This window comes from Phasianus colchicus, chromosome 19, assembly GCF_987193195.1.
Source record: "Phasianus colchicus chromosome 19, bPhaCol1.hap1.1, whole genome shotgun sequence".
In the NCBI taxonomy this organism is placed as follows: domain Eukaryota; kingdom Metazoa; phylum Chordata; class Aves; order Galliformes; family Phasianidae; genus Phasianus; species Phasianus colchicus.
In genome coordinates, this window is record NC_143454.1 from 10,361,740 (window position 1) to 10,386,667 (window position 24,928).

The 24,928-nt window shown below is 44.5% G+C and overlaps 1 protein-coding gene across 4 annotated transcripts; it reads left to right on the forward strand.

The window, feature by feature from the left end:
* The first annotated feature begins 1,632 nt into the window (after positions 1 to 1,632).
* Positions 1,633 to 21,769, forward strand: UBAC1 (UBA domain containing 1). Of its 4 annotated transcripts, none has more exons than XM_090121219.1 (10): positions 1,633 to 1,971; positions 7,474 to 7,594; positions 9,051 to 9,124; positions 10,381 to 10,488; positions 10,978 to 11,095; positions 11,786 to 11,894; positions 13,190 to 13,421; positions 14,143 to 14,229; positions 14,370 to 14,508; positions 16,740 to 21,766. In XM_090121219.1, exons 1-10 carry the CDS (start codon positions 1,834 to 1,836, stop codon positions 16,853 to 16,855), a joined length of 1,242 nt encoding a protein of 413 aa, XP_089977345.1. In that variant the 5' UTR covers positions 1,633 to 1,833; the 3' UTR covers positions 16,856 to 21,766. The 4 variants fall into 4 exon arrangements, with proteins under 4 accessions (XP_089977345.1, XP_031457741.1, XP_089977347.1 ...); XM_031601881.2 differs by having other exon boundaries at positions 1,634 to 1,971; positions 10,993 to 11,095; positions 16,740 to 21,765; XM_090121221.1 differs by lacking the exon at positions 16,740 to 21,766 and adding an exon at positions 15,578 to 15,606 and having other exon boundaries at positions 1,634 to 1,971.
* Positions 21,770 to 24,928: the final 3,159 nt, after the last annotated feature.

The following is a 24,928-nucleotide window of genomic DNA, read 5'->3' on the forward strand; positions in this document are numbered from 1 at the left end:
CACTGGGTGACTTTGTCTTCGCTACTCTATGACTTCTAAATTAAATTGTCAAAACACATTACTGAGAAAAATATTGCGAAGGGAAAGTTCTTTACCCTTTTATCCCATCTTAGGAGAGAATCAGTTTGACTTGAAGAAAACATCGGCTTCATTATCCCTCCTGCTATCATATTTCTTCACTCAGCAGCGGCAGAAGAGAGTCAATAGGGAAGACTTGGATGACATGATGCAGCATCCCACAGGAGTTGTCTCAATAAATTCTGAGAGTGCCCAGAAATGCTGGTGGGGGGCACGGGGGGGGGGGGGGGGGGGGGGGGCAGGGAAGAAGAGGGATAATTTCACTCTCTTTATTCCTCCCACTCTCAGACAATTTCAAAGAGATTATGGACCTGATGGAGACTTCCCTGCTCCTCAAGCAGCTCCTTGGGATCCCTCCATCAGCAGACCCCAAGAGGGGCTGAGCACAGGGCACGTGGAGGAGTCCTCACGTGTGGGATCCCCCCCAGAGGGGCTGCCAGCGTTGGGGGTCAGCTCCAAAACTGCTCCAATTCACACCAAAAGAGAACCCAGGCAGCCTGGGCAGCTCCGTATGGCTCCTGCAGGGCTGGCGTCGTGCTCAGTACTGAGGGAGAGTCTGATGCTTGATGTGATTGCATAAAATCGTTCATCTGCAGACATAAAACAAAGGAAGCCATTCCTCCGAGGTAAAGATACGTTGGTTTCCACCTTTTCCCATTCACACGCTGGTCTTTTGGGGCATAAAGTATCAGTCATGGGAAGCAAGTAACGCATTGTGAGCTCATTCTTTTGGCTTTAGACAACATTAACATAATAAACATATCCTGTTTATTTATTCTACTGCGGTGCAAGTACAGGAGGCAATGCCCCACGTTTAAATGGGACATTTTTAAACGCTCACATTTCCTCGGCCGTTATGCATTAGCCATCAGTGCTCAAATTGCCTCGTATTTGCAATTTTATGGCTGCATTTCATCAAGCACACGGGAGCTGCATTCAAAGCACGAAAATAAAGCACTCCACTTGCGTTAGGCTCTGATGCAGGAGGTGGCTGCCCAGCAGAAATCTTTCTTTCTTTCTTTCTTTCTTTCTTTCTTTCTTTTTTTTTTTTTTTTAATTTTTCTGCAGCGGTTTCAATTCCATCTGCAAATCCGAGCTCAAGGCTGAACTCAACCTGCGCGGAAACCAGTGATGGAACACATCCTGACAGCACCCAGCAGCGCCGGGGTCACCGGCTCGGTGTTCAGCCTTGCACCCAACCCGACCTTCAGCCCCTCTGACCCAGCCCAGACCCCTCAGCCGCTCCCCACAGCGCTGCGCTCCGGTCCATCACAGCTCGGGGCTCCGCTCCCCCCGCCCGCGTTTCTCCCCAGCGCCGCACCCGCACGTGGCGCTCACAGACGGCGGCCGCCCGGCGCCACCTGCCGACGGAACGCGGAACCGCGCTCGGCGCTGCCGGCAGGGGGCGCCATAGCGGGCGGACTGCGGCTCCCGGCGTGCAGCGCGGCGGGGGGGTGCTAGGAGGGGGAAGAGCGCTGCGGCTCTTTCAGCCCCGCCCCGCAGCGCGGCTTTCACTTCCGCCGCCGAAAACTCCAACTCCCAGCAGGCAGCGCGCCGCCGCGCCCTTCCGCTTCCGGCCGCCCTGGTGCGCCCCCGTCCCCTCAGCGCAGCGCCGGGCCCAGCGGTGCCGGTTCCTCGCGGCTCCTCCGGGGCTCTCGGCCTCCCGGGGTCACCTTCATGGGCCGGCGGTAGCGCGGCGGGGCCGGGGGCCGTGCTGAGGCGTCGGCGGGGCGGGGAGGAGCGGGGCCGGCGGCGATGTTCGTGCAGGAGGAGAAGATCTTCGCGGGGAAGGTGCTGCGGCTGCAGGTGTGCACCATGGAGGGCGCCGAGTGGCTGGAGGAGGTTCCCGAGGACACCACGGTGGAGAAGCTGAAGGAGCGCTGTCTGAAGCACGTAAGGAGCGCTGCCCGCCGCCCCGCCCCGCGGCTCGGGCCGAAATCGGGGCGAAAATCACGGCCTGGGAGCGGCGGGCGGAGCCTGAGTTGTGCGGGGTTACGGGAACGGCCCGAGGGACGGCGGAAAACAGAAAGCAGAGAGAAAAGCGGCTGCCGGGGGCGAGCCGACTGAAAGCAGAGCCCGGTGTGTCTGTTGGCGCTGGGGAACGAGCAGAAAACGCGGAGCGGTGGGGAGGATTTCCCCTTTTGGAAGAAGCGCCCGCAGCCGCCGGGCTGTTTGTGTTCCTTTGTGGCACCGCCGGTTGCTGACGGCATCCTGTGCTCACAGCACTGCGGTCCCATGGATGTGCCGGAGGGGAGATGGGTGCTGGCTGGCTGCGAGACAAAATGCTTAAAACGCGCTGAGGGTCTGCAAGGGTTGGGCTGGAAGGTGCGCGGTTCGCCCGTTCCCATTTATGTCTGCGGGTGTTAAAGGTGCAAACGAGTGGTTACAAAACTACTGGGCTGAATTTCGAAAGCTGTGTGGAGTTTTTGCTGATGCCAACATCGGCTCTGCCTTCAGCAGCAGGTCGGGCAGTTTGGGTCAAAACTGCAGCTGGGAGTCGGGCAGCTTTTGGCCTGGAAAGCAAAGGGCTCCGGACGAGCAATTTGTATCGATTGCTTTCAGTGGCTTTTGCCTTTAAAGGGTTACAAAAATGTTAAGAAATGTTCTGAGTAAAGCAAAATACCAGCGTGAGGAGCTGTGACAAGCAGCAATCTGAGCGCTGTGTGAAGGCTGGGAGTTGGCTGTCAGTGTGGCCCGCAGCCCTGTTGCCCTCTGCTTTGTGCCTTCTGGTTGTTTGCTTCCAGCTAGAAGCCCTGGAATCTACAGCTCACGGTGCACACTGTTCCTCTAGAGCCTTGGTCTTTGTGAGTGCTTCTTGATTTGGGGATGAGAACGGCTGCAAATGGGTTTGCTTTATTTGGTGGAGGTGTGATCCTTTCTGAGGCAAAATGAAGATGCAGTGCTCCCCACGTTGACAGTCCTAAAGGAAGTGCTCCTGTATTGTCCCTGTTCAGTGCAGCTGAAGGATTAGACAAAGATGTAGGGTGGGGTAATGATTACATGCATATGTGCAGAGCTGAAAAGCCTTTAATTATCAGGAAACATAATTGAATAGATGCTCGCATTGCAGTGCAAGTCAGAGTGGAAGACAATTGATAACTTGGCAAGATGTTTGATTTCCTTCTCCTGGCTGCTTTGTGCTAATGGTATGGATTTGCATAACCATTATGGGTAATATATAGTTTTATGGAGGGGATAAACAGAAATGGAAAAATCATGACTCCTGATCACGGGTGCATTGTGATGAATCTTGATAGCACCTTGAGGTAATTTATGCAGCCATCTCTCCTCAGATGCTGATTAGTGTATTCTCTGAAGTCCTTGAAACCACTCTTTCAGGAGGTGAAGGGAGGTAATATTCATTAGAATGCCTAGTTTTGGGTTAGGAAGGTGGGTGCTGTCCCTCTAGCATTTGAGTGCTTACAGATCTCTCTAGTGTCACTTGTGATGCGTTTTTTTCTCTCATAACTGATGGGAGGGTTGGGTGTTGGTTTTTTTTTTTTTTTTTTTGCTGTATCTGTTGACCTGTAACAATGTAGTGGTGGTCCTATGCCAGGAAACTGCTGCCTTCAATAACACTGTCTAGTCTGCGAGTAAACACCTGACAGTGTTGTTTTCTTTCCTAGTTATTTCTGTATGTAGATTTCACAACCCAAGTGTTCTCATGGAGCAGTGCCTTTCCTCTGTGCCAGGCTGAGGTTGCTGTGCAGTGCAGCTGGCAGGATTGAGCCCCATGCTCCCCTGTGGCTTCCTTTAAAATCCACTGTTTGTTTCAGAGCCAGAATTGAGAAAGCTCGGTTTAACCATGGCAGCCCGAGCATAACTTATGTATGTGTTTTTGTGATCTGTAATTCCTGTGCCCAAAGCTGACACTTCAAGCTCTGCTTTGGCTGAAGGTGCTGTGGGAAGTCCTGGTTCTAACACTTCAATTGGGGAAGAACTGTGAGAACTGCTCCTTGCTGAGGCTTGGTAGTATTTCTGGTAGAAATTGTGGCCGTGCACTTGAGATGCACGAATGTGATCTCTGTGAGCTTTTAATGCTCCTCTGCTTCTGTTCTCCTTTCTCTTAAGCTGCCTCAGTGGTTTTCATGTGGGTTTTAAGGTGTGTTAAAGGTCCTAGGAACGGGGGTGTGAGGTGCTGTCAGAGCATAAGGACATGGGAGGTTCCTGCCCCTCTGTATGGTTTGCATACTTGCAGGGATGCGGATTGTTTAAGCCACCCAAGCTTAGTAATACAGAGTGGCAGTACTGTGCTGGTTTTTTTTTTTTTTTAAAGCTACATAAATAAATAAAAATCTAAAAATAAACAACAAGCTTTGTGGTTTATCAGAATTCCGAGCTCTGCAAATAGCATTTAGCATCACCAGGGCTTGTAAGTTCAGCAGTTGCTCAAGCACCTGTAAAAATAGGTTTCTCACCTGTGCTGTAGAGCAACCTGCTGTGAATTCCTGTGTTAAAGGGAAATGCAAATATTTATGCTGGAAGCAAAACCATGAGACAACAAATCCTCTCCTTATGATCCTTCTTTATGAAAAGATGCAGGAGAGCTCATCTTCCAGCATGCTGCACCTCTGCGTGGTGCCTCCAGGTGAGCCCTGGTGCCACAACCACCTCCCTCTGAGCAGGGAATTCTCTTCCTGTGGGTTAGCAGCACTCTGCTCTCTGGGCAGGACGTGGTTTTCAGCCAGACTTCAAAGCTTTGCCTGTGAAACAAGAATGCTGGGTGTTGTCAGGTGTTCTCAGGAAGCAGGACTGTGCAGCCAGGTCTGATCACCCCAGGTGCCCATTCCAGGTGGTTTGCTGAGAGCTCGCACAGGCACAGCTGTGAAGATGGCCTTCCTGTTTCCAGGGTGTGTTAAAATAGGCAGAGATATGCTGAGTATTTCACAGAGCATTGCCTGTGATGGAGGTGCTGTTTACATCTGCCTTGCTGTTCTACACGGTTGTCAAGCAGCGATCAGAGAAATGGGAAATGAGAACAGGCAGGACTTTTCTTTTAGAACAGTTTTATTGTGAATTCATGGGGTTTAAGTGACTCTAGTCTTTCACTTAGACGTTGATGTCACTAGTAAATATTATGATTGCATACACACAGTGTGTGCACAGCTTGGTGTGCCAGGTAGGAAGCAGCTGTTAGGTCCTTTGCTCCCCCCATGTGGGTGCTTCCCAGCTCCCAGTTCTTCCTCTTTGGGCTCTGACTCTAAGGATCTGTAAAAATAGTATTTTGAGCTTGTTTGGAGAGATGTCCAACTGATGTACTCCTAGGTAGAATGTAACAGATCAATTAGAGGAACTACTCCCAGTTACTTCTAAGCTTTAATGCATTGTTTGGCTTTTGTTCAGCAGTTAATATGCTGAAGGATTAGTAAGAAACTACTGTTATGCAAAGCAAGACTCAAATGCTCTCACCTTAATCCTGCTGAGGCATCAGAGACTCACGGAAGTTCAGGTGAAGAACTGAAGGTTTGTGTTGAGAACAGGTGTAACCTTTGGGGGAAAAAAAAAAACAAGGAACTAACAAGTTCTCCAGCAGCTGAAATCAGAGCAGAAAAAGCGATGATGGACTCCAAAGGGATTCCTTTGAAGGAGGCTGTATCGTGACTAGATGCTACATTTGAAGCAAAGCACTGATGTCAGTGGGGCTTCTGGAAATGGCTTCCTTACCTGAAGGGTGGGGATGTTGTTCTACAACATGGTAGAAGTGGCTCAATAGAAATGTGTTCTGAAAGAGGTGTCATTGAGAGCTGTTTTCTGTGAGCAGAGGAGGTGAGGTCAGCATTAAGTGTCCTATTTTGTGGTGAGAGCAGCAGCATCCATTTCATGGTTTTGGTAGGTGGTTATTTTTAATTCTGCCTTTCTGGAATTGCATCCATTATGCTTTGTTTTTTTCACCCAAACAAATTAGAAGTCTCTAGATGCACTGATGTAATGTTCTTGAAATCTCTCGCAGCGGATCTGCAGCCACTCTTGTGTGAAGATGAGTCAATTCAAGTTCTGCATGCGTTTTTCTTAATTTTCTGTTGCAGGAATACCAGGAGATTTAAACCCTTCAGTAAAGCTGGGGCACAAATGCTGGGGGGATTCGTGCTTAATTACATAAACAGCCTGGCATTTCAGCTTGTAGTTTTCTTAAGAGATCAGAATGGTCCCTTGCATTGTTGGTGGGATAACATGGGTCCATCAGTCTCTTTGTCCCAGCAAAACTCCTCAGCTGTAGGCAGAATGTGTATTTGGTAGTGGGGAACAGTTCCCTATATTCAAGTTTTTGTGCCTAGGTGCACAAATATACCTCGTGCTGCTTAATGTAGGTTATAAAACAAATCTCTGATGATGCTCATATTGTAAGCTTTTGGGGATTCAGACTCAAATTTTTAGTGAATAAACATAATACATGATTTAGAAATGTAATAGAAAATAGAGCACAGCGTTAATATACGGAGAAGATTAAGATATGCTGATTATTTATAGTTGGGAAGAAAAGTTGTGAAACTAACTTCTGTTCAGTGCTTTCAGCACGAAGCCCAGATAGGGCTCCAGCACCAAGGCTTTGGCTTCAGTCTGCAGAAACTGCTGCCTCCTTCCCAATTTAAGGTCAAGCACTCCAAACTCACTGCTGCCAGTCACTTGTTTAGTCTGACAGTGTGTGTAAATAATAATTACTGGGTGAAGCAGAGTCTCCCTGTTCTGACACTAGCTACAAATGAGAAGTGTGCTGCATTATTGTAGTCTCCTCTCTGCAAAAACACTGACAGTGGATTTCCACTTCAGCTTCATGATACTAATTGTTACTCCTCAACTTCTCACTGAGAATGAGTGACCTTTGTGATCTGTTGCAGGACTGACACTGCAGCTCCATCCTCACTGTACTCGTGGTCTCCATGGGCCTGAGTGTAGGACCAGGCACTCGGAGTTTGAGTTGTGATGGAGATGCACCGTTCTGCAGCAGCTTCCCATCTGCTCATTAGATGGGCTGTGTGTGCTCTTGAAGGGCTCCTTTGGAATGAATGGGATGTAACATTAGGTCTTTGAAACTGACAGTTTTAAGTAAGTTTTGTAGACTGTCATCATCAGTTAGAACTTCAATGTAGCTATTGATTTAACAGCATTGAGGAAGGAAAGCTAGAATCCTTCTTTAGTTGGTTATTCTTCCCAGCCAGGAGCTTGGATGTGCAGGCAGAAACCAATCTCAGCACGATTCATCCCTCAGTTTCTTTAATAATACATACACATTATATTCACATATACACCCCTGGTGTGTTGTGCCATTACTGAAGCTATTGGAAAGGTAGTAAATGGTGGCACAGTTTGCAGGTGGAGAATCTTAAGTGTGAAGTGCAATGATACATGCAGTAGGTTTATTTCTTTCTTCTGATCTTCAGTATTTGTCTTCTGCAGTGTGTACCAGGAAGCTTGGAGGATCCAAAAACTGTGACACATCATAAGTTGATACACGCTACTTCTGAGAAGGTGCTAACAGACACAAAAACAGTGTTGGAGGAAAACATTCAAGACAGAGGTAAGATTGTCCTTTTTATCCCACCAGCCTGGAAACGAGAAACTGCTCGAGTTCCAATTTGTGACTTTTTATTAGCAGTACTCTGCTTTGACGTGGGAAACTAACAAGGTGGCAAAAATGAAGAGACTTTTTCTCCACTTCATGAGAATACACAGTGAATGGTTTTCTTTCCTTAACCATTCCTTTTAAGAGTTACACAGGATATAAAGAGTGTTCATTAAGTCAAAATGTTAAATTACTTTTCTCTCCCTTAAAGTAATGTCTAAACCTTCAAGGCAGCAGTTATCCTTCAAAATGATCCACAAATGGTTTGAGCATTTCAAGAAAGACAGCCTGAAACCTTTGGGGCTTTTCTTGAGGTCTTCAGGTCAAGTGGAATGTTGTTTGCTGAAGTACACCTGAGCATCACAGTTTACATCCCATTCAGTCCTCTCCAAGTGTAGGTCAGAATTCCCCACGCTGTAGTGCTACTGACTACAATAGAGCATGTGAGCATGTGTGAACTTTACAGATGTCAGGGACTAATGTGAAAAAGAAGAAGGCCTAAAGATGAGAGCTGACAGGATAGCTGGAGACACTTTTTACTGGACAGCTTAAACTAATGGTCCCTTGTAGAGATAAAAGACAGTAGTCCATAAAGTGTGAGAAGCAGGACTGCTGTAGAATGGGCTATTGCCTGAACCAGAAATTGCAGGAGTAGTGTTCCTGTACTTTTGCAGGAGTTCATGCAGGTCGGAAAGCTGTTGCTATGATCATCAGCAATTTTGTCTTTCACTTCCAAGGCATTGTCACCTTTAGAGCAGGGCAGGAGCTGAGGGCTGTCATCTTTGGCAAGGCACAGCTTTTTTTTTTTTGCTGATTGGTGATGTATTATTTCTAGGTGAGGCACCAGCTCCTACAGAGTTTTGAATTGCAGTCTACGGCCACTAAGCAGTATTAAGCTGTCATGCGAATGCCTCTCTACCCCTTCTTCCCCTGCAATGTGCTCTACCTTTTAAGTGCCTGGCTGCTGTCAGGGAGGCAGGATGGCAGCCAACAGCTGACTGCCACTGGCTGGCTCCACTTGCTGCTGTGCAGGGCAGCCAAAAGTCAGCGACTGGATCTTTTCATGCTCTTCTCAGCTGGATAAGTGAGGGTTAACAGCCTTCACCAGCTGCTGTTCTTGGCTGTTCTGTGCCAACAAAACTTGTTGCACAAAGCATGATTTGTTTGCTTTTTACCCTCTTAATGTGATAGACTGCATGTCAGGCTCTGTCTGTCTGAAGGACTGCAGATGCTGCCCCAGCCTTTTCTGGGCTCTAAGCTGTATGTTTGTGTCCACCCTCAGAACCTCTGTGGTAATAACTGAGATACTACAACAGTGGAATTAATAGAAAATTCATCTCTAGGAAAACTTGAGTTCGTGACGTATCTTGCAAAAGCTGGTTTTACATCATCAGTATCGTTCTCTTTTTAGATGTCTTGCTCTTAATAAAGAAGCGTGCGCCGCCTCCGCTCCCCAAAATGGCAGATGTGTCTGCAGAGGAGAAAGTGAGTTTGAATCTTGACTTATCCAGTTTGATTAACTGCTTTATTAATGAGCTACAGAAATATTGTCACAGTGTATTCTTTGTGTAGAGACAAATACAGCCAGTGAAACTGTAAAGTAAATACTTCATCCTCCTTCCAAACTTTGAAGAATTATTTTACCTTTTTTATTAACTTGATTGTGAGAACATGTGCTGTGGAGTAAGGCATGCAGATACACTCTGTGCAAGTGGTGTAGATTTCATCTTCAAAAAAAAAATATTTAGTGACTGTATAGCAAGTGCCTTGCTGCATCTCTTGTGAAAACTCAGAAATTTGTTAATTTGCTTGAGGCTGTGTTCTGTCTTTAGTAATGTCTGGCTTATCATCCCCTAACAAGGTCCAGAGTGTTGTCCCCATGCTATTCTTGTTTGTTTGTTTTCTTTTCCTCAGAATGTAATTTTTACTGAGGGTCAATGATAGGCAGGATGACATTCAGACACAAGTGGTACTGCAGTGGGTGTTACTGTGTAAACACTTTGAGCAATGCTTGTGCCTAACGCTGTGAATTCCTGGGTCTGTCTGCCTTCTCCTTGCACAGCTTTGTTTTTTCTTGCTTCCTGTAGGTATTGGTGTATGTCTCTGTATCCCTTCCTGTAGGTATTGGTGTATGTCTCTATCTCCATTATGGTCTTGCTGTGCAGAATGTCACCATAAGAGCCTAAGATATAAGACTGTGAAATGTTTGTTTGAACCCCTGCTATGTTTTGTCCTGGACTATTAGCATGTATTAAATATCAGAGGCACCATATATCTCTGCATGATACTTGCAAGCAATAAAGCACTTCCAGTGTGAAGCAATTAAGTGTTAGTCTGTTCACAGTATTGATATATCTCTTGGCAAACCCTGGATTTGAAGAGAGTGTGCTCTGAGCAGACAGTATAGAGTATGGTCCTGGGAATTGAGGCCCTCCAAGTTCTCTCCGCGTTTGGCACATCACTTTTCCTCTTTATGCTGGAATTTCCCCACGTTTAAATAACAGAAATAGATACAAGGACTGAAAGTGGGGCAACCCAACAGGTCCTGTTTTGCTCTATAATTGCAAAATGACGTTAGTGCTATTAATCCATTGTATTGCTAGGCTGCTGTTTCTTAGTTGCAAGTTACAGAGCACTGCTTGATGCCTTGGTAAAGAATATGAAACTGCTCTCAGCAATGCTGTGTTCTTTGTTCTGTGGATAATGGGTTATGAAACCTAACCGTGTTTCCCATCCTTCAGAGGAAACAAGAGCAGAAAGCTCCTGATAAGGATGCTATTCTCAAAGCAACTGCAAATCTGCCCTCTCGCAATGTAGATCGCACTGTGGCCCAGCACAACATGAGGGATGTAAGTATTAGACTTGACTTTAACTCACACACTAATATCCAAGTAGACTTTTATCTTATATAATCTTTTCTTTTCCATATGAATGTGGTTGGGCTTTCTCTGTGGGAGAAATTGAAGTGTGCATAGTGTATACAAAAGTAGATAGTACAGTCTGTGTGTAAACCCTAAGTTATTTAGCGATTATGAAACGCTGCACTAAATTATGATTTAAAATGTTTTATTTCTCTCTGGGAAAGCCTCAGTTCACTTTCTGAAGATCTGGCAAACGTGCAATTCAATCTTGAATAGTTCACGTTTTCACGAAGTTTTCTCTTCCATGGCTTTGAAGAGACATCAGTCATAAATTTTGACTTCAGTAGTTGACTGCTGTCTGCAATACTTCCAGCTGTGTCTTCAACAGCATGGGGGCTACTTTTCCCCTTCTGATATTAACAGCTTCTCTATTAATATTAGTGATGTCTGGTAACTCCGATCTAAATGTTTTGACAGTTTCCTTTTTTGCAGTTCCAGACAGAGCTCCGGAAGATCTTAGTTTCTCTCATTGAAGTTGCACAGAAATTGCTAGCACTGAACCCAGATGCAGTTGAACTATTTAAGAAGGCAAATGGTATGAACATATCTTTACAGTTACTAGTTCAATCCCAGGAACTTGTTTTCTTACACAGCAGAAGAGTAGACTTGAAGGATTAAGCCCAAACTTCAATGTAGCAGCAGAGATACTAATGACTTTGTGGCAAAGATTTCAACTTGTGGTGTATGTTTTATAAAACTAGGGGATTTATAACGTCCCTTTGGGATAGATGAGAAGTTCCATTTAAAAATAAAATCATCAGCGGTGAAATAACCAGAGAACTTTGCAGGAGTTGGTAAAGAACAGTTGGAAATGCATGAGAAACAGTAAAATGGGGAGAAATTGGAGCTGTTGGTTCAGTCTGTGGGGAAATACCCTTGAGATCTGCTAGGACTGGATCCAAATTACTTTCTGGATAATTGATAAACTTCAGTGAATCTCCCAAATACTTAATTATGTGGACATGTAGTCATATGAGAGTTTGCTGTCTGTTGTTTGAGATCTTGAATGTATCTGGAATAAGTCTTTGTCCTGGAAGAATCTGTCTGAGCCTGATCAAGCTGAGTACAGCAAATTAAACGATGAGATAGCAAATTCTGGCCAGAAACAAAAGCAGGGATAGAAGAGAAGAATGGGGTTTGAACTTAACACATGCCATTCCATTGAGAAAGGGTTTTATTTTAGCTTGAAGTTAGTCTCAACATTGTTCTGTTTGTGTATGTGTAGCCATGCTGGATGAGGATGAGGAAGACAGAGTGGATGAGATAGCTCTGCGGCAACTTACAGAAATGGGGTTTCCAGAGAGCAGAGCTGTCAAAGCCCTTCGATTAAATCAGTAAGTGTACTTGGCATGCTGCCTGTAAATTACTTGGTATGGTTAAAAAAAAATACATTTTTTTAGGGAAATCTCCTTATGTGGGTCACCTAGAACTAGCAAAAAGCATTGGCTTAAGGAAGAGTGCTGCCTCAGGCAACTTGCAGGTGCAGCTGGCAGAGGAAAGGGGAAGCTATGTTGTACTTGCTCTGGAAAGAAGTCAGTCTGCAGTTCCCAAGGCTGTCAAGCTCTCACTGTTTCCAAGTATTAAACTCGCATCTTCTGCTCTAAAATTTTACAGAGGAAAAAAAAGCAAGCTAAGCCCTTCCAGACTGGTTTGTCAACTGTAACAAAATACTTTATGCTGATCTTTTACGTAAAGCATTCCAAGAATATTACAAAGCCCAGATAGCAACTGTAGAGAAATAGGAGGTAATATAGTTCTTGTGCCATAAGAAGAAATAGTTGTGCTGCCTCACTTCTGAGATGGGTTTCTTATGTTATTCACAAAAACGTCTAATGATATCAAATCCACATAATAGTCCTTCTTTTTCAGTAGCTCTTCTTTGGTCTTCGAAGGACTTTCTCCCTCAATATCCTCCATCTTTCACGTTGTAACTGAAAAGCCAAATAGGCAAGGGCTTCCCTTTCCTTTTTAAGAACATCTAATTACTATGTGATCAAATGAAATTGCACGTTCAGTTGCTCTGTTATCTTTGCTTCCTATGAATTCATAGGGAAGGCATGTGCTGGATCTCTCCCGTGATCTCTTAGCTTGAGCACTTGAAGTCAATTGCCTGTGTTAAATTTTGTTCTTGCTGTAGATGTGTAGTGCATGTGTAATGTTTGTCCCACTCTTTCTGCCACTGTCAACGGCATTCCTTTATCACTAGATGTCTGAGATAGATCTCCTTAAGATGCAACAGAATAGCTTCTCTCAGAGATGTGGTTCCATTGGGAACATGCTTTGTAGTTTTGTCAGCAGTTGTGAATAGTCAGTGTGTGTTTGTTGTGAAATAGAGCTGATGATGTGGAGAATGACTTCCCACAAAGTGGCCTTTAAAACTTGAGTTATGACTGTCCAGGTTGGACTTCACTCCTCTGTCATCCTGGCTTTAGAGATTATTGTGTGGCCTCGAGTGCGTGTAGAATTGAGGTGCTTCAAAATTTGCCCCAATACTTTGTATGACTATGCAGATAATAATTGACCAGCTAGTCAAGATACCATGGGATAGAAATACAAAGCAAAAACATGTGTGCGGTGCTGCTGTGTATCTGGAGTGGTTCTCATCCCTTTGTTTTGATTTTCTTTTCAGTATGTCAGTGACACAGGCCATGGAGTGGTTGATAGAACATGCAGATGACCCTGCAGTGGATGCTCCGCTGCCAGGTCAGACTCCATCCGAAGCTGCAGCTGAAGCTGGTGCATCCTCTGCTGAAGCAACTGCAGGTCCAAGTTCAGAAGCAGGTGGGGAAGAAGCCAAAGATGAGCTGACTGAAATATTTAAAAAGATACGAAGGAAAAGAGAGTTTCGTCCAGACCCACGGGTATGTACTGCTTGTCTCATTCTCCCTTCACATTCTGCATCAACTGCAGAAATTATCCTTTTCTGATAGTGTTATATTAACTGAAATGAGAAGACGTGCTGTTATCGCGCTGTAAACTCAGCAGGAGGTGCTCTTAAGAATCCACCACTTGGCTTTTATAAATAGGTGTTTTTTGTGATTTAAGTCAAAAGCTGCAAATATTGTATTTAATGACCTGGGCACAATTTCTAAGTGATGAAGCATTCTTATAGCATTATCTGGGTACACTTGTCAAAATATATAATGCCTACTAGCAACATAATAAAGCCAGGAAATGAAATTAAGTCCAGTGAATAAAGCTACAAATTTGACAGGCTCTTGGAGCTTCTGGAGCTCGATCTGTCAGTGAGACATCAGCAGAAGCTTTGTGATGTGTGAGAAGTTTAAAAATATTTCAGTCTTGCTCTTTCCCACAACAGGTGCTTGCTCTTTGCCTCATATCCATCTTTCATTACTGAGGATAGGAACTACCTTCAGTCTTGCTTTTACTCTTTATTCAACTTCCCATAATAAAGACACTTTTGATGTACAGTATTTGAAAGCCTTGTAGCAAAGTTTACTTAGTGGTCTGCAAATGGAAACAATTGAGTTTTTACCCCACAAAAAGCTCCCATGCAGAAAGTGAAGCATTTGTTTGTTCTCGTTTGTTTTAAATGTTTATTAATCCATGCAAATCTTATAGGCTGTCATTGCCCTAATGGAGATGGGATTTGATGAAAAAGAAGTGGTGGATGCACTCAGAGTAAACAACAACCAGCAAAATGCAGCTGTGAGTACAATGTTATTTCTTTTCCTTGTTCCTGTTGTAGTCTGTTCAGCTGGTTGTTTTCACTGTAGAATTGGTTGATCTTGTTACTGGGGATGAAGTGACCAATCATGAAATCTGTTGTGCTTGATGATTTCTTTCAGTGTGAATGGCTGCTGGGAGACAGAAAGCCTTCTCCAGAGGACTTAGATAAGGGAATTGACACGAACAGCCCTCTCTTCCAAGCCATCTTAGAAAACCCAGTGGTACAGTTAGGGTTAACCAACCCTAAAACTCTACTAGGTAAGTCTTGATTGGGTTCCCGATAAATATATTCCATCTCTGCAGTTCCTAGCAAATAAGAACAGAGACAGGATGATGACAACACATACTGTGAAATGAGTGCAGGTCTGTACCTTTTTTCTGACTACTGGCAGCTTACTTCATTTTGCAACTCAGCTGTAACCTGAACAGAGCTTGGGATGTCCCTGAAATGATGCTAATTTCTTAGGCTACTGATTTACACTTGCTGAACTCAGAATTTTCATAGCTGCTGGCTGCAATGCTTTTGTGGTTTTAGGAGAGCTTTTGTGTGCTCTCTTTGGCCATGGAGAATAAAAAAAAGAATGTCTATTTAGAACCCTGATGATTTCACAGAAAAAACAAGGCTGTCTCCTGCTGTGCAGCTTACTGTGTTTTGTGCTCTGATCGTTGAAATGGAAGATAACTAGTGTAACCAAACAAGAAGTTAGTGCTAAGGCTTTGCCTATCGTAACTCAGATAGTGCTTGTGAAAATATGTTTTCCTCTTCTTGAGTATCAACTCTGTGATAAAAGTCTGTGTTCTTGTTCAAAAATGCTGTGAGCACAGCAAGTACTCAACTGATAAAATCGATGGTGAATTGCAGATCTCTTATGCATTGGCCTCTCTGGTGCTGGAGGACAATGCAGAAGAATGAAATAATTGTGTTATATATATAAAACTTTGCATGTAGTGTTTGGCTTCAAATTTTATTCAAAACTCTGCTTTGAAATGAAGGGTGTTTACATGGCTTTTTCAAGAGAGCTTTTTAAGATATGCTACTTTAAACGTAATTAGGAATGTTTGCAAGACTTTAAATAATTCAAGAGCAGAACCTTCCCTTCCCACTCTCATTTCTGAACAAATGGTCTCCTTATTTCCAAAGACGGTTCCACACTGCAGCTCAGAATATAAATAGAAAATGAAATGTCATTATATGTGCTTGTAAAGCTTGGATGAACATCAGAGAATATATTCGTAATGATACATAAGCAAATTGCTTATGCCATAGATTTTAACAATAAATGTTTGTGTTTAATTAGATACCTAAGGAATGTTGCTAAATGTTTAGTTTTAAGCTCTTGAGTCTATGTAAAAGAAGACACTTGAAGTGGTGAAAGGTGAGATCTGTACATTATTCTGGGCTTTGCAGCAGGCTTGCAGCATGACCTTGAGCAAGGTGTTAATGATGGGCCTTTTGGAGGTGCTGGGTTCTTATGGCTCCCACTAAGGTCACTTAGAGCTTTGTACACTAACACTCCTGGAAAGGTTCAGGCTGGCACCCTGATGCTGGATTGCCACACTCTTCTAACACTGACCTTTTGGTGACTTCTGAATAGGTCAGATATGCAACTGCTTTTTTCTGTTCTGTAATGACTGCTCTGAATGTCCACTAGTCTGGCACAGTATCCATCAAAAAGGTTATAAATTATTCATTCTTTTGCCAAATTTGTAACTTAGCTCTTGCACTAAATGTCTAGTTCCTTCAAAATAAAGAGAAAAATTGAAACTATCGTGTAAAAAAAAAAAAAATAAAACCAAACTAACTTAGTGTAAAGACAGCTGTGCATAGAAAGAAAATTTTTTAAAAAATCTGCTGCCAAAATGTCCTCATTCTAAGATGGACATTCAGAACACAATTACGTGGTGTGTTACCTGCTACTGCTGCCAGTGTGGATGTAAACAGAGAAATCCTTTCCAGTCCTCTGTGAATACGGTACTGGAGGCTACTCAGTCTCCTCAGTATCAGTGGCCAGAAGAAGCCACTCTGCAAACTCAGAAGAGCCCGATCCCTAAGGAGTGACTGAGGCACCTCAGTTTCTCCTGGGGTGTGTCAATCTGAAGAACGTTATTACATTGAGTGCAAAACTGCTGTGTAATGAAAGAGTTCTGGCTGTAGACTTTTGCAAAGCATTTGGCTCTTCAAACCCATGTCACTGAGGTTATGTAAGATGGACTGTAATCCAGACTGAGTATTTAATCAGCCTCTGCCTGTGATAAATTTAATGCTGAGCGGTGAGGAAAGCGTAACAGCATGTAGCACCCCAGTCTGGAGATGTAGGAGAACAAATGGTAACCATGTGATGGATTCTCACCATTTTGAGGGGCTGCTTGCCCACTGCCTTGGATAAGCTGTAAGTATTTCTAGCTTTCCTGTTGTTGAAGCATCCCAGACACTGAAGCGTGTGCTGCTAAAAGACCAATAATGTACAGCGGTTTCCTTCTCTTGGCAGCCTTTGAAGATATGCTTGAAAACCCCTTGAACAGCACTCAGTGGATGAACGATCCAGAAACTGGGCCTGTCATGCTGCAGATCTCTCGAATCTTCCAAACACTGAATCGCACGTAGAGGGGAATGCCAGACCACTGTGCCACTTCCTGCTGTCCCTTGTGTCACCTTCTCAATGGGGAGGGTGCATGGATTGTTTGGGGAGGGGGGGAGGGATGCTGTCTGAGTAGGGGTCTCACATGAGAGCTTATGTAGTTACGGCCAACTGAAGTTAATTGCCTTGTGAATTTAGTGTTAGTGGAAGAGGTTTGAAGACTTGTATATGTTTTCAGGTGTTAGGTTAAAAATAAAGTGTATCAAAAAATAGGAAAAGGTTTTGTGAAAACAATTAAGAATATGCTTGTCAGAAAGAAATACGATATTGCTTGTTAAAAAAAAAAGGCCTGTGACAGTAGTTTTCTAGCCAGTTTTACTAGCATCTGGCTAGCGTTTACAAAAGGTCACTGACCACTAGCATAGGATATTAATCATCTCCACGCAGTATTAATTTATGGCTATATCAAATTATAAAGTGCTTTTTAAAATTGATTCTTAGGAGATATTTTTTAAAAGTCCAAATATTGGGAGTGCAAGCACATTTCTATCCAGACTTGTTCGTCTTGCATTATAATCCAAACAAAATAATTCATAGATGGAATTCATTTAATAAATAGCATTACTTTTTCCTATTTATTTTCTGCGTTAGTGTTCTTCCAGTCCAATGGTAGTTACACTTCTCAGAGATTGTCAGCTATGTTAAAGATGCAGCATCTCTTTGATGGCAGAACTTGTTACACCAACACTTGGATTCTCCAGTAGGCTGCAGTTGATAAGGTTATCCTATGCCATATCTTAGTGCAAGGGAGGTATTTTCATGTGTTGTTTTTTTTTCCATTTTTATGTGCATGGTTTTGCAAAGGGGAACTTGTATTGTAAACACAAACTGTTTACAAAAAAGCAACTCATTTGCATGGGTTTTCCTTGAATGGTGATCTGCAAGGAAGCAGAAACACTTCGGGTTTTTTTTTTTTTTTTTAACATATTTAAAAGCACATTCAAAATTAATTACTTTGGGATAGAAGTGGTTATCCTTGACATTTTCTCTTTGGAAATATCATGAAAGTCAGGCTGTCTTTCCTAGTTTTGTTGGAAGACTGGAGATTTCAGACAGGTGCCATGAGCTTTTAAGAAAAGAACTCATTGGTGAATATTGAGCTCATTTCTTGTGATTGGGCCATGCAGGCTTTTGTTTGCAAGGTAGTGAAACACAGCTGACATCTCTCACAATCCCTGCTGCAGCTTTTTTTTTTGTTGTTGTTGAAAGGTGTCTGTCAAATAGATCCCAGATAGCTCTGCCAAGTTCCTTTCTAAGTGTATGTTTTTGTTTTAAGAAGGAAAATGCTACAAGATGCAACCTGAAACCCTATGACAAGTTTTGGCCTGAACTTGGCACCTCGTCTGTGCTATTGTGCAGTTGAGGCACTGAAGTTGCCAATTTCTCATAATTAATATGAAGGGTGGGGAAACAAAACAGCATGAGATTTTATCTTGACTTAGTATCCCAGGATTTTTTTTATTTGTTATCTGTAGTTTCATGCTAAGTTTTACGGTTCACAACTGCTGAAATATTTACTTTTGTGTTTAGAAATTCCAGGGTTTGTAGAGATGTTTGTTTGGATTGGTTGTTCCAACACCCAGCTGCTCCTAGGCTGTCTGCTGCCACTGACAAGGCAGTGTGGGTGATGAATTTGAGCAGGCTCTCCAGTTTTCACGTGGTTGAAGCTGAATGCTGTCTGACCTCCTTCACAGGAGCAGAGTGGCTCCTCCTAAGCATGAAGATCCTGCTACTGGAGCATTTCTGCAGAGTGTGGTATTGCCAGGATCTGCTACTGAACTTGTTCTCTGTGTCAGTTTGGTAAGAGTGGTAAAAGTTATCAGAGTTGCCTCCTTTGTATGCCAGAACAGAGTCAGAGCCATTGCTGGCTTATAAGGATGAACGTATGAGTAAAACAAGGTATGCACGTGTAATAGGTGAAGGTAAGGATGCCAGGGTTCAACATAACCTGGTGCTGTAGCAGCAGTTAGAAACTGTGTGGATAAAGGAATACTGCATCTTTAAAATGCATAAAGGCTTGAGATTATGTGGTTCTTTCTGGCTTTGCTTATTTCGGAGCTGAAATGTTGGAGGGGTTAAGTTTCCAGTGGCCAGTCTCTGAAAGAGGCCAGAACTTAGGAGGTGTGGTGTTTGCAGCAAGGCTTAAGAGTTGAACTAAATGAAACTAAAACTGCCCTTAAGGCTGAACAAACCCTTTGAGGAGCTGATCAAGACACCAGTATTGTTCTGTGGGTATGAATGAGTAGCAGACTTATGGAGCTGTGTGTCCCTGTGACAACTGGGTGTATTGCTGCTTGATTAATTACCAGTGGGAGGATGGATGCAAGTTCATTATGTCTGCAGAAGCATTGATTTATCCCAATTTTTACAAAACCTGCAAAAAATCTTGATCACTGCTTGTTAGTCAGAATGTGTGTAGGCAGATCTCCAGGCCAGAGCAGTCTCTGTGTTGAGTGCTTCCTGGGCACAAACCTTCCTGTTCTGTGGCTAAAGGTTAAAAGGCTGATGGATCTGCTCTATAAGCAAGTGAGAAGTCCCTAAGCGTATTGCAATATAAGTTTTTGTTCTAATGAATAAGTTAATTTTGTGAAGAACTACTTGTGGGAGTAAGGATTTACAGGTCCTGTGCTTGCATCTCTGGTGTTCACGTTGTAACTAGTAAAGATATGCCGTGTGTAAGTGTCACATAACATAGCCAAAGGAACATTTGGAAGCCTGTGAAATCAAGAAGTAAGGAAATGGAACAGTAGGTGGTTCTTACAATGCAGCGTCTGTTCCTTACAACTCTTGTAGCGCTTTGCCCTTTTCATTGATCAAGACAATCTTCTGCCTTTTGATATTACATGACTCTTGAAAGCTAGTTAGCTATTTATTTAAATAGATATAATTTATAATTTTGTCATCAAAACACTGATATTTTTAATAGAAATGTACATTATGGAAGTTTGTTCTCAGGGCTTCGTGTTTATACTCGATGGGGGGTGCACTTAAAGGGATGTGTTTGGAAAAAATGCCAGTGGCCACTTTGCAGCTTGGATCTTGGTTACTTGTGATCTGAGAGACTGAGATAGCATAATGCTCCTGTTAGACCTCTAGGTACAGTCCAAAGAAAATGCCATTCTTTTCTCATTGTGTGAGCAGTGGCATGAGTCTTCCTTTAAGATTGCTGCATCACTATGGAAATGGCCACACCAGATTATCCATCCCTTTTACACTTCACTGATCTTTACCACCATTTCAAGGACACCTCTGTTCTCCATGCAGCTGGAAAATAAACTTGCACTGTTTCCAAAGTAGTCATCACTGCATTCTTGCTCTTCTGGGAAAGTGCAAGGTTCGCTCCTGCAAGAGCTCTGAAAGCTGCTGCTAATTGCTTGGTTTGGGCTGCTCCCAGCCCGTCCCAGATGTGTCCTGGAACCTTGATCCCCATTTCTCTCCTCCCTCTCCTGGAACCAACTTGTCTTTTGAAAATTGATGTTCATATCCAAGACACTTGGGTGTTTATGGAAATCCTTTGTAGTTGAGACTGTTAGTTTTTTGACATTGTGATTCGCACACTAAGGACCTCGAATATATTTTGCAAGTTGTTTAAATAAGCATTGCACCAAATGAATGTATTGTAACACTGTCAGCAAATGTTGCCTGTAGGGGAGATACGGAGGTTCCCAGTAACTTCAGCAGCAATTTTCTTGAAGTATAGTGAGTGTTACATCCAAAGTTATCCCCCGTTTTTCTACCTGCAGTAAGTAGCATTTTTATTAACTGGCAGTATAGCAGCACTTGGAGCTGGATCTTTCCATCCAGTTGTAAGTCATTATGCTTTAAGGCATAAGCAGACCACTGACTGTGTCCTCTCCTCTGGGACAATTGTTTTGCTGTCAGAATTAGGACAGTCAGTGAGCTTGGCCAGGATGGCAGCCCCAGTGCTCCTGCAGAGGAGGGAGCAAGCAGTGTACATCGTCTATGTGAATGCGTTCTCATGGCAGTTGTTCTCACCTGCATCCTGATAACAAAAGGGGGGTTGAAGGGCCTCTTTCCCTAGATTTAAAGATCTTCAATGCAGATCCTGTTTGCAGCATGTGAACTTCAATAAGTATAGATGCATTAAATTATTTCTGAATTTAGGTATAGTTTTGTATCGTGTTCTGGGGAGAGGGAAGAAATTGAATCATGTTTTAAATGAAGCCCCACAAAACAAAGTGTCTTTGCAGTGGATAACAGAGGCCTGTAGAGATCTTTAATTTGCAAATTTTTATTGTAATTTAGCAACCTGTACAAGAATGTGATTTGCCATTTAGCACTTACCACAAAGTAGCATCAGTGAACCTATACTGCGAGGTACTGACTTCGGCATTTTTCATTTCACCTGTGTATAAAATCATGAGGTATGGCATATGATAATTTTTATATGAAGCTGACACTGGTGTGTGGCATGCACAGCTGTTTCTAAGATGTAACATTACTTTTATGAAGCTTAACTAGGGCGGACATCACTGAGCCTGTGGAATTCAGGGTTCATTCTGGACACACTGATGTGGGTCACTGACTTCTCCCTCGCTGGGGAGCCCGGCAGCAGGCTTTGCTTCAATACAGAGCCCTTCAGACAGCAAGTAAGAAGTGCTACTGACTTGTTTTTCTTCTAAACGTTTGCTGTTGTCCATTGAAATATTTTCCTAGAGGTTATTGAGGTCATTAGCTAAGCCAGACCTGTTCAGATTGGAACAGTTATGTACCTTTAGCATGTGGAGAAGTCATACCCATGAGCAAGACTAGAATGAATGCTGAGTCTTTAAGCCTGCTCACACATACACACTAAAGACACTGATGTTATGTGTGCTGTAAATTTATAATATAACTTAAAAATAAAGGTTTTTTGATTTATTACAAGGAGTTCTGAAACATCATTTTTAGGAGTAGCTAACATTTCTGAACTTTTTGGATATGGTTTTCTCTGTACCTGCAGACTGCTGGAGTTGTTTCTCAGGAAATAAGGCCCTTTGATAGCTGATCAGTAACCCTGTAACAAAACTTGAGTGGCAAATGGTGATTCAATTGCTGTTTTTGCATCTGGAAACCGTTTCTCCATTGCTCAGGACAAAGTTTCATTGGTAGGTTTCGCTGTAAGAGCTGTGTGAGACAGGATTTGGCACTTCCCTGTGATGGGCTGATGCTACTTAAGAGGGATTTACCTTGAATGTCATCGAAGAATAGGCTTCCAATTCATCAATCTTCAACAGGGGAACCCTCATTAAGGAGAACAGCTTGAGCAAATAGCAGCTGTCGGTGTAGTGGGATGCAGCACATGGCTAAATCAAAATGCTCCCACTTGTGCCAGTGCTGCTGCTGGTTATCTGGCACCGCACTGGGAAGCGCCTGTGAGCTGTGCCCACTTGTGTGCAGTTGCCTTGGAGGCAATTGAGTAAGAGTGTAAATGTGTGAGGTTTTCCTCTAAAGAATAGGTGGGGTTATTAGCATTTTTACACAATGTTCGGAGCAAAGAAGAGCACCTGCCAGCAGCTGGTTGGTTTAGCACATTTTGCAGCCACTGGTGAGGCATTCAGAGTAATTTTCATTGCATCCTGTGAAAGGTGGGGGGTTAAAACACGAGACATCCAAGTGCTTGTTATTCTGTGCAGGTTTCTGAATGCAGTGTTATTAATTGCAGGTGTTCTCTTGGTGCCACGTGGCCCAGAGCTGAAATTCCCTTCAGTGCACAAATCAGCTGGAGACTGAGGACAGTTCAAAGGGCAGCTCTCCATAACTTCAAATTAAAACAAAAGCAAATAAAACACTGCAAACAGCTCACGGTATATCATTAGATAATGGTACTTCAGCACCTGAACAGGTACAGCAGGTCTAGGCAGAAATCCACACCTTAAAAAATGAAGAAGTGCCTGCCATGTCAGCGACAGGACGGCTGGTAATGGCACGGTGTTTGTCAAGTGCTGGAGACAAGCCATGCTCAGCACACAGAGGTGCTGCTGGCGTTCTTCAGCAGTGATGCAGGGAAGGACTCACCACTGCCCTGCCCCCCAAGTCACCTCCTGCTGCCATCAGAGCCAAAATCTGTGCTGCAGGGGATGGGATGGGTAAGTACGGGTTGTGCTCAGCTGTAGGAATTCATCTTTGTTGGTAACATCTCACCTCACCATCACCAACAGAATCAGTGTGGTAAGAGGTGTTCCAGTTTTCTCAGTGAGTGGTTCAGCAGAACTGCTCCTGTGTTCTGACTTTTTCCTTTCGCATACTTTCTCTTCTCCCGTGACCAAATGGTTGATAGTAGTGCTGATCCTTAAGAAAGAGCAGAACAGTGTAAATCTACATGGCTGCCTCCTCTAACATCTCTCTTGTGCTGGGCTCCAGCAGGAACAGAAGGAAGGGCAGATGCTGTCCCTGTGAGCTCTGATGGCCTGGCAGCCCAACACGAGGGATGCACAGGATGCAACCCAGTCACTTGTTCTGCCTTGATCTTGCTGCTTTGTGATCTTTCTGTAAGAGGGGAATTGGCCAAAAGAAGCAGCAGAAGCTGCAGAGGATCCAAGACGTGCACTTTTGAGCTGAACTGCAGCTTCTGGGATTTGCTCCTGGAAAATGGCTTGGAAAGGACAGGTCCCTGGCGTGTGTGTGTGAACAGCAGTGGTGGTAAGCTGCCAGGGAGGTGACCTGAGCAGAGCTGGCTGTAGCCCTATCCGATGTCACCAGGAATTCTGACCCTTGTGGGGGGAGGAACATCCAGTAACTTGAGCTGTGCTGGACCACATCAGCTGCACCAAAATAACCCTGGAGAGGTGACCAGCACTCAGACCTGGGCTGTGCACTCAGTGTGCAGCTGGGCAGCCTGTGCCCAGGTGACAGGGCTGGCTGCAGTGGCTCTGAGTGCTTGGCTCAGCCCTGGGTGGGGTCCTGTAGCCTGGGCACCCTGCTGGGTTTCCTATGACTTCCATAGGGAAGTTGTAATCCTCAGATGGGTTTTGTGGAACCCAGCCAGTGTGATGCCATCAGGCATTGCACAATGTGCTGGTTGGGCTGATTGGGTGCGAGAGCCCTGCGGCTGTGCCGACCTCGTGCTCTGCAAGCACAGCTCGGAGCTGTGGGTTGTTCTGGGTGTGCTGCGCAGGTACCTCCTGAAAATATTCATGGATGAGGTGTAGTGCTTATGCATGATGTGGTTACTTGGCTTTTGTGAGCTTGGGCATAACCCGCACTTAGGTTCAGATGAGCTTCTGTGCCCTCTGAGGAAGGGCCACGCCACAGGGAATCTGGGCCCGGTAGTCTCACGGCTCCCACGCACCCAGGATTTGGCTGAATTACTCAGCTCCTTTTGCTGTGTGCATAGGAATAGCACAGCCCGTGGTGCCATGCTGTAGCTGCCAGCTGCATGCTCCAGTGTGCAGCCTCTGCACTCCGTCTCCTTGCGTGAAGCTGTGAGGGTTTGGGACATCTCCCTGCGCCTCTCGGCACTGAGGACTTGATTATTGCTCTGTTCCCTTGCAGTACCTGCAGATGCAGGCTGCCACCCCTCTGTGCAACATGCTAAAGGAAAATCATTGGGGCCCTTCTAAATTCTCCTTACAAGGCCAGCAGGCACTGTATTTCCGAGCAGCTGGCTCTCCACTGCAGCAGACCCTTTCTATCTGCGTTTTCCCCTCTAGACAAGCTCGTTGCCAGGCTGCATGCGATGAATCACGGCCTTCTTTCTGCACTTACCTCGATGCACAGCAGCGCTCGCCTTCCTCCCATGCTCCCACTCACAAACACGCACTGAGGAGAGGGGAAAAAAGCAGAAAGCTCCATGAGATCCATGCCCTGTGCCACCCTCCTGTGTCCCTGCCCTGCGCAGACAGCACTCGTGGCTGCAGGGTTCCCAGTGCCATCACTGCCCGAGCCCATGAGATCTCCTACAATGTATTTATAGCTCACTGTGCTGGAAATATCCACAGGGTGTCTGATTCCCTGCACTGGGTTGGTGCCAGCGGGACAGGCTGAGCCCCCCAAGCAGCACTGGGGCAGGGGCTCACTGCTGCCCCTCGGGGTGTTGG